This window comes from Triticum dicoccoides, chromosome 1B (assembly GCF_002162155.2).
Source record: "Triticum dicoccoides isolate Atlit2015 ecotype Zavitan chromosome 1B, WEW_v2.0, whole genome shotgun sequence".
Classification (NCBI taxonomy): domain Eukaryota; kingdom Viridiplantae; phylum Streptophyta; class Magnoliopsida; order Poales; family Poaceae; genus Triticum; species Triticum dicoccoides.
The window spans coordinates 685970067-685983008 of NC_041381.1; the positions used below are offsets into that span (position 1 = coordinate 685970067).

At 50.4% G+C, this 12942-nt stretch overlaps 1 protein-coding gene and 1 non-coding gene across 2 annotated transcripts; both read right to left on the reverse strand.

The window, feature by feature from the left end:
• Positions 1-3662: 3662 nt before the first annotated feature.
• Positions 3663-3782, reverse strand: LOC119351491. The gene has a single exon (XR_005169979.1). It is a non-coding gene; the product is annotated as a U5 spliceosomal RNA (small nuclear RNA).
• Positions 3783-8839: 5057 nt separating this feature from the next.
• LOC119349674 (protein MIZU-KUSSEI 1-like) lies at positions 8840-10422 on the reverse strand. The gene has a single exon (XM_037617758.1). The coding sequence runs from the start codon at positions 10145-10147 to the stop codon at positions 9251-9253; it is 897 nt and encodes a 298-aa protein (XP_037473655.1). The 5' UTR covers positions 10148-10422; the 3' UTR covers positions 8840-9250.
• Between the last annotated feature and the right edge of the window lie 2520 nt (positions 10423-12942).

Here is a 12942-nt window from a genome sequence, read left to right on the forward strand (position 1 = left end):
TTGCCGCCACCGGCAGACGTTGCCGGGCAAAGCCCGCGCGGCTCGGCGGCGGGGGGGCACTTCCTCCTCCCGTCTCAGCTCCGGCAGCCCGGGCTACCCATCTCGGCGGGATCCAGGGCGTTGCTCCCGCGCTGGTGCACGCATGGGCTGGGGCGGACGCGTTCAAGCACGGGGAGGCGCGCGTAGGGCGGCGCAGCCTGGCTGTGTTGGAGAGGCTGCGGATCTGGCGTCTCGGAGGCAGGCGCGGATCTGGCAAGTTGGGCGCGATGGTGGAGCTCCTCTGCTGTGCGGCACGGGCAGTGAGGCAAGGATGACTGCGTCCTGGGGCATGCGGTGGCCGCGCAGGTCGCGGGCGCGCCGCACCAAGGCGGGCCCCTACTGGATCTGAAGAGGGCCGCCATCGGACGGGGTCTTGCTTGGTACTGCGGCAGAGGAGATGGGTTGGGCGGGAGCCAGCTTCTCGGCGGCGCGTGGGCTGTAGATGGCTCTGTGCACCGGCGGCCGTCGGCTAGTTGGGCTCCAGGGGTGGTGCGAAGCAGATCGGGCCCCGGCGTTCTGTTCTGCGAGGAGGCCGTGATGACCATCGGGCGCATGGGGCCGGCGGCTCTATCCGGCGTGGACCGGAGGCGGTGGTGAAGACCTGGGGCCCGACATCCAGTTCTGAAGGTGGTTTGCGGCGGATCTTGGGCGCATGGGGTCGGCGGCCGCCGGCTGTCTGTCTGCGGTGATGGTCTGGCTCGGGTTGGTGGTCGGAGGTGCAGTGCCGGGTGAAGACTTTTCTGCCGGCTCTTGAGCTAGGGCAGGCGACGCCTGCGGGCGCCGCTTCCTTCTTGAAGGCGTCGCTGAGGCGTTCCTGCTCGCTCTACTACACAAGGATGTTCGGGGGAAACCCTTGATCCCCTAGGATCGGACGATGATGGCGACGTGTGTCGCACCTCTTGGGCATCGTTCCAGGAGCTCCTTACCGGCTAGAGGGGCCAATGATAGGTGGGGAAGGTTGTGCTGCTCGGTCGTGTTCGTCCGGCAAGGGGTCGGTTTGGCTTCTGTGGCAACGATAACGGTGGTGAGCATTGTCGGAGGCGTGGCATTGGTCGTGGTAGTCGGCTCTTCTCCGGCGTGTCCATAAGACTACCTTGGCTGCTTGTTGCTGTGAAGTCGAAGCTGCGATGTGGGTCACCGGTGGTGTGCGATGACGAGCGACAAGTGGTCCGTTCGGTGATCTTCCATGACGCCAACATTGCCTTGCTCTCTGTAATTCTCCGCCGGAGTCGGAGCTGCGTTGTCTTACCGTGGATGGATGCAAGGGCGGAGCTGGGCCCGGGGCGTGGAAAATCTAACAGGCTATAAATATGTAGTTTTTTTTGTGCAGGCCCGGTTGCAGCCCAGTCAAAAGAAAGAAGACCCAAGGCCTGATGGGCTGGCTCACCTGAAATGCATGCACGATCAATCTCCAGCGCTCCCCACGACGCACGATCTAACTCCCACGTAGGCACAGGAGCTTGTCTCAAAAAAAAAAAACGTAGGCACAGGAGCTGTCAGCGCTCACGCCGCCGCCGCCGCCGCCGATCTAACTCGCACACACGATCAGTCTCCAGCGCTTGCACCGCCGCCTCTAATGGCCGCCGTGGCATCGTCCACCGGCCGCCTCCGCCCACCCACTACACCCACAGTCCCACTTCCCCCTGCTCCCGGCCACCGCCCTCCTACGCGTCGTTCGCCCGCGAGAGGCGCACCATCTCCTGCTGGCTGCTTGACTGACGCAGCTTGGTATTTTTCTTTGATGCTTTCCCGGTTTTCCCTGATGGTTTCCACTTTGTATCGTGTTCTACAAATATCAATTGATCTCTGTGTTCCTAAAATTTAATTGTGTGTATGTGTGTGCGTGTGTATGTATCCCAGTAATTTATATAGGGTAGTGTTGAACTTAAATGGATGTAATTGCCAATTTCATTTCATATATTATATAGAGAAAAAAAGATGGAGAGGTTTTTCTTCACCCGTGTCTGCAACGGGTGTGTCAACACCTATCATTTCAGATGGACAGAATTGGGCTTTTTAACTCGTCGAACTGGTAAGATTTTAGATTTGTATCGATGATAATAGTTTCACTTGATGTTTATTTTTTTATGATATTATATACATTTTTAATGCCTTGAAGGTGTTGGTTCTTCTAGCATTAATAAGTTATGGAATGCACCGATGAAGTAATCAATTGATTTAGTATTTGTTTGTATTCTCATATTACTATCTGTACTTCTGCCATGTTTTATCTATTTTTTGGATCATTAACCATCAAGTTTAAATTGTAGATTTATTGGGAAATTAAAATTTATTTTGTATGCTTTCGCATCAGGTGTTTTTAAAAATGATATGAGGTAGTTTTAAGTGCCAAAGTTTTTCCAGGTCGTCGAAAAAATAGGGCCCGGGGTTTGCATCATTCCTGGCTCCGCCACTAGATGGATGGCGTTCCGCCGTGTAAGGGTAGTGTTGTTCGGCGGCTAATAGGGTTGCTGTTTTTCTTTTCTCTTTGATCTTCGGATCCTCCCCATGTTGTTTCTTCCGCTGCTTTCTGCTTAATCTAATTGAAGCCAGCAATTTGCTGGATTTTTCAAAAATATATATTTTGTAACTTCTTGGCACAATGTGCTCCTGTCTGAAGCTTGATTTGTGTCAGAACTCATTTTGCATCTGTGAGATTTCTGTATGAACTCATTTTGCTTACTTCATACTACTTTCCTAGTGTCACATGTTGGAATGAAGTTTATGCTCCTTTGATAGAAGCAGATGTTGTCACATGAGTTCTATGTTTAAAACACTCTTATACATGGGACGGAGGGAGTAGTATCTAAGGCACAGAGGAACCAGATCATCAAATCCTATATACCTAAGAGATTCACCCCCACTATCCTATTTATCTTAACATGCATCAGTCCAACCACATCAGCGATTACAGGGAGGACCCACCATAGGTTGACAACAAATCATGTGATTAAATGTTTTATTTGCATGCAGTCATTCCCTGGTCACCGAAGCGACCGTCCTTTCCTCTTCCATTCAATTACAACTATAGAACGTACCCACCACAAGATGACCTGCGTGAATTGACATGTCGAAAAAACATACTAGTAAGCTGGAAATGGGCCCCAAAAACCGGGGGGAACATAGAAGGAAAGAGTAAAGTTTCAACTAGAGGGGGGGGGGGTTGTTAAGAGAACAGTGAGTTGAGCAATATCGCTGTTCTTGGATTGCCCGCATCATTGCAGAAGTTCATTCCTCTATGTGCTTACCTAAATTGTTGAGACGTTATATGTTGGCCAAGGAGACACCAATCAGTATCTCAACCAAATCAAAAGAATCCTCTAAAAAAAGCTAAATCGGAAGAAAAGGAAAATGTGAAAGCACAACACACATAAGAAACAAGTAAATCTGACGACCCGCTATCGTCGTTTCATAAAACAAATTAGCGAAAAAACAAAATATGATACGTACAAGCAAACATTAGATAGAGTCCACATGGTTGCAAGTAAATTGAGCTATATAATCAAAATTAAGGGGTCAGGACTCTCAGCACAAATAAATTGTGTGACAAAAAGCTTCAAAGACCAACTCAACAATTTAATCATTCAGATGAGATTCAAAAATTTCTGATTTTGATTTGTGGGACCCTACTCAAGAGAGGAAGGACCCTTTAAAAATTAAGGTATGCTGCTTATTGTGGCGTGCACACGGTATTCTTTAGTAAAAGGCGAAAGAATAGTTCGCTTTGTGCTCACCACGCAGCTGCGTGCCTTTCACGGTCTGCCTGGCTGCTCTCTTATACTCTCGCTGGCCATCCATTCTCCTACCACAAGCAATGTGGTACTAAAAGGAGCGCTCGTACAGACTCGCCTCCGCTGGCGGCTGGACTCGATCTCTCGCGCGGCCGGCCTCAGCAGTCCGCAGGCCGAATGAAAGCCAACATGGGCCTGGGCCTGGGCCTGCTTCAGCGACTGAGAGACCAGAGATACCGACTCTCGTGTACCCACCCCATTTGAGCTTCGATCGCGTTTTTACCTACAGCTTTTCTATTGCTCAAAAAAAAAAAAAGAACTAGTACAACTTTTCTCTTGCTTCTCCCGTGGAGACGAAGAACTGCCTGTTGTTGTTCACTTTGCTGCTTTGCACCTTGATGAAGGCGAGAGAGGGTGGCATATCACATCACATATCACGTCACACGTAGTGGAGGAGATGGACTTGTAGAGGGACGCACAGAGACCTACCTTCTTTTCTTTTTTTTTGCGTTGCACAGAGACCTAGCTACCTCCTCACGTACAGTCGCGTCGCTCACACAGTGCATGTACGTATGCAGTGTATACTACTCCCTCCGTTCCTAAATATTTGTCTTTTTAGATATTTTAAATGGCTACCACATACAGATGTGTGTACACATATTTTAGAGTGTAGATTCACTCATTTTGTTTCGTATGTAGTCCTTTTTTGAAATATCTAGAAAGACAAATATTTAGAAACGGAGGGAGTAGCTAGGAGTAGATGTACATCAGTACATGCACACTGATGCCACCTGTTGAGTCTTTGACTCATCGACGGCCGTGAAGAACAGTAGATAGACCATCCAATCCCCGTCCTCAATTCATCGTCATGCACGCTCGCACCCCGTCGCCACCTCATGGCTCGCAACTTGGCAAAAGAGCTACTCCGTGTCCATGATGATCGGGATTTCACCACCCCAAATCACAAAATCTACACATAGGCATTTTCCAAAATTTATAAATTTTGGAAAATGTCTATGTGTTTTAAAAAAGTGCACGAATTAAGAAAAATATACACGGATTTTTAGAAATTTTCACAGTTATTTAAAAAGTATTCACATATGTTTTTTAAAAATATTCAAAATTCAGAATTTGTGCACTTTTATAATAAATTTTGTTTACGTTTTTTTTCTTCTCAAACCTATGCAAACAAAAAAAACACAAAATACTAGAGCAGGGAAAAACCACTCACCATCTCCTATCCTCCTGATTAGACCTTGTAAGAGCATCTATAGCCGGACCTCTCAAACCCGCTTCGTATGGCCGGCACTGTCTGGTCACGGTTTTTTGACCTAGACGGCCCCCTCAAATGGACCTCGAACGCCAGGGCTGACCCCCCCCCCCCAATATCCAGCCCAAATATTGGGGCGGATATGGGGGCGTCCGGGCACGCCCGCCACGTCGGCCTGACGGCTGGCCCCACACGGACTCGACGGGGAACCAAACGGTCTGACGGGTGCCTCGACTGTCGTCGCGGTGTGACCGCCGCGTGGCGCCGCTCCGGCTCGCCGCCCGAGGTCGTAGCCGGCTATTTAAGCCGGCCGGCGCCCCCAGCCCTAGCACATTCGCCTCTTCCCTCCCTCCACTGCCACTCGAGCCCGTTAGCCATGCTCCCACGCCGCCGCTACTACACGATTCAGCACTGTCTCTTCCTCTTCGATCAGGTCTGGATCCGTAGGGAAGCGAGGCTACCTCTAGAACCAGAGGAGGATTTCCAGGAGGTTGAGGAGGAGGTGCTGAGGGAGGAGGAGGAGGAGGAGGAGCAGGAGCCGGCGGAGGAAGAGGAGGAGGCACCGCCGCTGGATGCGAGGGAGGAGGAGGCGTCGGTGATGGAGGAGGACGTGGGCGCGTGGCCGGAGCAGCACGCCATCCTGAACTCCATCCGCTCGAAGTCGGCTGCGGAGGCCAAGCGTTGCCGTCGGCAACAGATGGAGGTGGCGTAGGCGGCCCAGGCTTCGGCTCTGGCGCATGCGGCTCCGGCCATAGCCGACAACGACGAAATTTGAGTAGTATAGAACGTAGTACGCATCTATATATTTTGCGTGCTTTTGTATGAATTTAGGGGTTGAATATAAGAGAACTGTATGTGAAGAAGGAAATACGAAGAGTGTTGCCAAGTCCGACTATAGATACTTTAAAAGTTTTTTTCATTAAAGGAGAATTTTTTTAGTGCTATTAAAGGAGAAATCGGAGACCCAAACGTACAGGGGCGACATGCAGGAAGGCGGTCCCATGTCCCATACCAGTTTTCGACGTCGGGATCTATCAAAGGCCGGAGTTGGATTGGGCCTAAGGATTTGTTGTTTATCTTATCTTACTTATTTTATTTGTCTAAAAAATATCTAACTTTATTTGATGATTGAATCGGTGGGATGACACCCAGCCCCATTTTTATACCGACATTTGTTTTTGATATTTTTTTTGGTTGTATGCTGGCATTATCTGTACACTTTGACGCTGTGCAGGCTGATCGGGGCGACAGAGGGGCCGGCATAGTCACATCACCTCGGGTTGCATGGAGCGGTAGAAATGGACTGGTACAGAGACCTACCTCACGACCAGTGTACGCAGTGTACTATGTACTAGTACTACGTCAGTACATGCAGATGCAGTGCTGCATCTCATCTCACTGTGGTTTTTCGAGGCAATCGTCCAATCCACCCTTCTCATCCATCATCGCTCCCAATCTCGCAAAGCGCAACAGCGCTGTGAGTCGACTGTGATGATGGCCGTGATGATGGGATTCCACCGTCCCAAATCACACGATCCAGTGACCGGTGAGCGGTGACGGCGAGCGACACCCACCGGCGGCATAAAAACTTGAAATGGATGGATGGATGGATCCTGTTGGGGTCCCTGCGTGCAAAGCAACCAGATGGCTCCGTTGATTGCTTTTTTTCTTTCTATATATCGTTTTCTATCGTCTGCTGCGTGGATCCGTTGGCAGTGTCGCCGGCTGGCGCATAGGGATCCCGGAATTCTGCAGGTGCAGCCAGGCACTGTGCGAGTGATGTGCGACGGTACCGGGGCGAGTGATGGGCGGCTTCTGCCATGCAGTGCTGTGCTGCCTCGGGATGGCCAACAAAATGCGACTAGGCAGTAGCGATAGGTACGTTCGTATGTGTAGAGGCTAGGATAGGCTAGGCATGCATCCATGTCGAGTGCCCCTCCGCGCAGGGACCACGGCCCGTGTCGTCTTTGTGTCACCAGCAACCAAAGAGCCCGCTCTCGCCCCGGCAGCTTCGACCACTCCACATGCCACTCAAGGACCGACGTCCTCACATGGTTTCTTTGTTGTGGTTTCTCAGGCATCGGTGCTTAGCTTTGATCGGGTGTCCCGTTATTCTTTTTTTTATGTAACAACATATATTTCATTTGAAAAACGGTATACAAAAAGAGTACGCACAATGTGACCACATGGGACATACATAATGTCACCGCATGAGACGTCGTAGATGTCTTGCAATATTGCAACAAAGACTCCACAAGGATTAAAACTAGAATTTCAACCGAGCAGAATTTTGTGCCACGCCAAAACTCCGTCCACCATCGTCTTCTGCTGTCACTGATGCAACACTGAAGAAAGAGGGGAGTTGCCGTCATACCTAAATCTGGAGGAGCACCTTTGCATACAAGGATGATTTTCAAGCCGATGAATCGGACCGCCGCAATTGACGAGGCCGGGTCTTTGTGGCACGTCGGCCGGGGTTCTTCGCCATCGCAGCACCGTCAACTTCATCCGACGCGGTCGAAGAAGAGGAACACCGTTGTTTGCCGCCACCCACACACGCCACTGCAAGACACCAAACACAACCATACCAGACAACGCCAACGCCACCCAAGAGAGTGTTCTGCGTCGACCATAGGACACAATTCTCGCCGGATCTAAAGACCGGCAAGAAGACCGAGCCACCCGCTTCTCGGTGCCATCCATTAGAACGCCATCGAGATGGAAAAAGAACAGAAGCAAATTATTCCGACGTGGCGCCGTCTCCACCATTGATGCAACATCTCTAACAAAAAAACTATGCCTATCATATCTTCCTACCGAAGAAAAACTGCCGGGGTCACCGTCCACTCCCGCCGCTCGAGCGGCAGACAGAGAGGACGAGGACCCACAGCGTTGTTGGTGGCGAGAGAAGGCAGAAGATCGCACAAAACGGTTTGCTCTCCCGTTATTCATAGAGATCTCTTATTCATATTGTGTGTGTGTGTGTGTGTTTTGTTTTGGCTATTTTTGCAAATGGGTTTCTAACCTTGTGTTTGTTTTTCAAATGATTTGGAGCATGTTTTTTTTTCTCCTTTTGAGCGAATGCATGAGCAGGTGATTGGTAATCGAATGGACAGGACGCACAGTAAACAAACGGGACGGCAAAAGAGAGTAAAGGAAAAGGCTGAATGCTAGAGCGAGGGCGGCCCACCACAAAGTGGTAAAAATTGAGTCTTTTGAGAAGGGTGGAGAAAACTTGTTGCTACGTACGTACCTTTTTTGTCTCAAAAAAAAAACGTACGTACCTTTTTTTTTTGCATGGACGTAAGTACCTGTCTATCAGTCCACAACGTAACGTGTTTTCACATTCTGCACCTCTGACAACCGACTGATGGTATATGAATAAGGGCATTTACAATCATAATGGACAAATTTGACCCCTCGAGCGTTCACAACAGTTATGATAATTTTTTACATGAAGATGATAATTTTTTACATGAAGACAATGGACCACCGAAGAGCCACTACCGTCTTCGGAATGAACCACATATGTGCCGCTTCTTTGTCGAAGTCGGCTTGACCTTGTCAATAAACCAGCCGAGAAGTGTCCATGAACGTGACCCTAAGGACCAACATTTTTCATGAATGGTGTCCCTAAGGACCAGCATCCCGTAAAAGCCCTTGAATCGATTTGAAAGGTCTAAATGTCATGTACACTTGAATCTTATACGATTTTTGGTTTGCTTGATTGCATCAAGAAAAACCCAAAGAAATTTTGTGAAACATATAAGAATTTCGAAGTTCCTAACAAAATATTAGAATCAAAGAGGACTAAAGATATTTTCATACAAAATGAAGGACAAAACTACATGATGCCCGATGATAATACAACTATTTTATTGATGATGACAACATGCGTGGTACTACTGGTAGGGCTACTACCACTCCAATTCATTGTCCGGAGTCCATCCAAACTATTCATCTCAATCTACAGAATCATTACATCCAACATTAGCAAATGACTCCCCTGCTTGCTAAACAACAAAACGTAGTATTTGGTTCCCAAGTTCCAACCGAATTTACGCTTCCAACGAGCGTAAACGCCCCATCAAGTCTAACCCGTTTCCACGAACCGAATGCACAGAAACGAAAAAACGCCAATTGAGTTGATGACCAGCGCTGCTGGCTGGCGCGTGACGTCGACCATCCACCGTGCCGGGCCGCCGGCCGATCAGACTCTGAGGAGGTAGACGCTGAGCTCGGGCCCGCCATTGATGCCGGAGCCGGAGCTGCTGCTGTCGGGGTTCATCATGTAGAAGGCCTCCGAGTCGCGGGACCCCACCACCCGCTCGAACCGGGCGCGCATGTACATCACGTCGCCCTCCCCGCCGCCGCAGCTCGCCGCGGGGATCACCCCGGCGCCCATGGACACCGGCTCCAGCGCGCGGAGCACGCGCCAGTCCGCGCCCCCGCACTCGCGCCGCACCGCGTACCCGCAGCTCTTCCCGTTCACGTACGCGCGCCACACCGTCTCCTCCACCAGCTTCCTCCCGCCCCCGTCGCCGCCCCCGGCGGCCGCCTTGGCGCGCTCGCACTCGAGGGCGATGCGCACCAGGCCGGACGCCATCTCGCGCACCAGGGCCCCCGTGGGCGCGGCCAGCTCCAGCAGCAGCGCCGGGCACGCGCGCGGGTCCGTCTGGAACGCCAGGTGCACGTGGCCGCGCCGGTGGCCGTAGAGCGTGCCGGTGAGCCGCGCGCCCAGCCCCACCTGCCGCCGCCGCCCCGACACGGCCGCCGACAGCGCCGACCGCAGCCGCGCCACCGCCGTCCGGACCTTCTTCCTCTGCTGCTGCTTCGGCTGCTTCTCCTCCTGCGGCGCCGGCTTCTTGGGAGGGGACACGAAGTCCTCGGAGTGGAAGGACGGGCAGGCGGACGAGAAGGCCATGGCGCGCTCGTCCTCCTCCTCCTCCTCCTCGGCCTCCGAGCCCCTCACGTACCCCTCGTCCCCGCTGGCCGCGCCGGCGCCACGGCTGCCGCTCTTGCCGAGGACCGGCCACCTGAAGTGCCTCCTCGAGGACGACATGGGGTCGTGCCCGTGCGGGCCCTTCGCCGCCGCGATGGCTCTCATGGCGACCTCTGCTTCGCTCTGCAAGCAAGGCAATGGCGCGCTCTGCTTCACTAGCTATGGAGGCAGGCAGAGAGTGTTGTGTCCAGTAGTGGTCTACTGCTGTGTCTCCGAAGCTAGGTAGCGGTGGTGGTTTTGTACTGGGTGGGGTGGGGAGCAGTGAGCAGTGAGCAGTGAGCGGAGCAGAGCCCCCACCAAAAGCAGAAGAGAGAGAGGGAGGAGGAAGGAGAGAGGAGCTTCTTGTTCTTGGCATGGGCCGGAGCTCTGATCCTGGGCTTGTTTTCTTGCGAGGAAATGGTGGACAGGGACGCAGGCCGTGGCAGGCAGGAGAAATCGACGGCAGGTGAGATAATGGACGGCTGAGAAGAGATGAAGATACAAGAGAGTGGCAGCCGTTAAGAAAAAAAAGCAGTGAGAGTGACATGGCAGGGGAGGTTTATTGGCCTCGGAGTGGGAGATTGATTTGGTATGTGGGGTTAATTTGAGTGGCTGATTAGGCTCAAATGTAGTGTAAGCTTCAAGCTAGCATTGTCATTTTAGTTTGAAGATTGCAAGTTGTCTGCTCTTTTGAGAAGGGTTAGAGCAAACAGGTGAGAAAAAGTTTACTTACTTAAGATTGTTTATAGGCATGGTGGAGGTCTTTTTGTTTATGATAGAAGTTACTGTTTTTCAATCATCTGCGTCACATGACCTCTATCGTCAAATTCTTTTATTCAATCATATTTTTCCAAAAATATTGCGTTCACGCATCAGGCCTCAACTACATGGAATGGACAATATTGAGAAATTTCAACTATTATGGCATCTAGAAAGGCAGAACCAAATCTCATTGAAGCGCGGTAATAGCAGATTGTTGCGTACAATGGAGATTACCGACCACACCGAGCATATCAGCGGGGTCGATGCCTCGATATAGACACACAATCATGTCTATATCTTTCGACTAGGGTGTTGACCATGCTCAAGAGTCTCAGAAGAAGGGAATATGACAAGGCAGGGGAGATTTGTTAGCCTCGGAGATTGGTTTGGTGTGGGGTTAATTCCAGTGGATGATGAGGCTGAAATGGAGTGTAAGCTTGAAGGTATTGTAATTTTGTTTCTAGATTCCTGGCTAGCTGCTCTTTCGAGAAAGGTTAGAGTGAACAGGTGAGAAAAAGTTTGCTTAAGATTGTTTAGGCATGGTGGTGTTCTTTTTCATTATGATACGAGTTACCCTTTTTCAATCATCTGCTAAATCGGTTGATGTTCTCAGCTCCCCGTGGGGCGGCTTGGCGAGGCCATCGGGTTAGATTATGTGTGTTGGTGCGAGATCAAAGCATATCATCTACCTTGTAAGTGTAGCGGCATAGGTCGCTAGAAAGATGATTTTGGATTGATCCATGTATTTATTTTATCAGACTCTGTTGGATAATTTAATAAAGATGGTTGTGTGAATCCTTGGATGCAGAGGCCAAGGGTTTCAACCTTCTTTTAAAAAAGAACATGATCCCTGTGGTCAACTTTATTCAAGCGCACTTTTCCAAAAGTAATGTGTTCACGCATCAGGCCTTAACAACATGGAATGGACAATATCGAGAATCGTTACGTTACTATAGCTCATGTCAGGAATGGACAATATTGAGAACTTGCAACTATTATGGTATCTATAAAAGCCAGTGAAGGAGCAAATCTCATTGAACCACAGTAATAGCAGATTGTCGTGTATAATGGAGATTATCAACGACAAAGAGCATATCAGCGGGTCGATGCATCGATATAGACACACAGTCATGTATATATCGTTTGACTAGGGTGTTGATTGTCAACCTTGCTCACGGAGTCTCGGAAGAAGGGCATATGCATAAGACAATGTTTTCCACCAACGGGTCTATTTAGCCGCACCCACACACCGAACAACTCGTTATCCATGAAAAAAGCAGGGCTCTTAAAATCCCAAGCCCCTTTTTTTTTGCGAAAAAACTTTCAATCTATTCATCTTCAATCATGGCAGTACAACGAATACCAGAAATAAAAATTACATCCAGATTCGTAGACCACCTAGCAACGACTACAAGCACCGAAGCGAGGCGAAGGCGCGCCGCCGTCATCGCCCCTCCATCGCCGAAGCCGGGCACAACTTGTTGTAGTAGACAGTCGGGAAGTCGTCGTGCTAAGGCCCCAAAGAACCAGCACCCCAGAACAGCAACCGCCGCCGATGAAAAATAACGTAGATCGGAAGGATCCAAACCGAAGACACACGAACGTAGATGAACAACGACGAGATCCGAGCAAATCCACCAAAGATAGATTTGCCAGAGACACACCTCCACACGCCCACCAACGATGCTAGACGCACCGCCGGAACGAGGGCTAGGCGGGGAGACCTTTATTTCATCTTCAGGGAGCCGCCGCCGTCTCGCCTTCCTGAGTAGGACACAAAACCTAACAAGATTGAAAAAAACGACTAAAAACGGAGCCCTCCCGCCGGCCCTTGCCAGGATCCACCGCGCCTCCATGGCCCTAGGGCCACCGGAGATGATGCGGACCTGCGCCGACGCCGGCGAGAGCCACAAACCCTAACTTTCTTTCTTGAAGGAGGAGGAGGAGGAGTTAAATCCCAAGCCCCTTAACAACACACACACACACAAAAATGCCATGAAAACTAAATTGGGGCCACATGACTTTAATTTGAGACAACACCACCATCACGCTGGAACGATAACACCACGACACAAAAAGCTAACCAAAACTTAGTACACAAATGGTCGAGAGACGAGAATTAACTTTAATCCATCGTGCGATGCCGAAGCAATTGCGGA

Excerpts from the sequence above, each read along its gene's own strand:
- LOC119349674 (XM_037617758.1), bottom strand. The coding sequence starts at position 10,147 with ATGAGAGCCATCGCGGCGGCGAAGGGCCCGCACGGGCACGACCCCATG.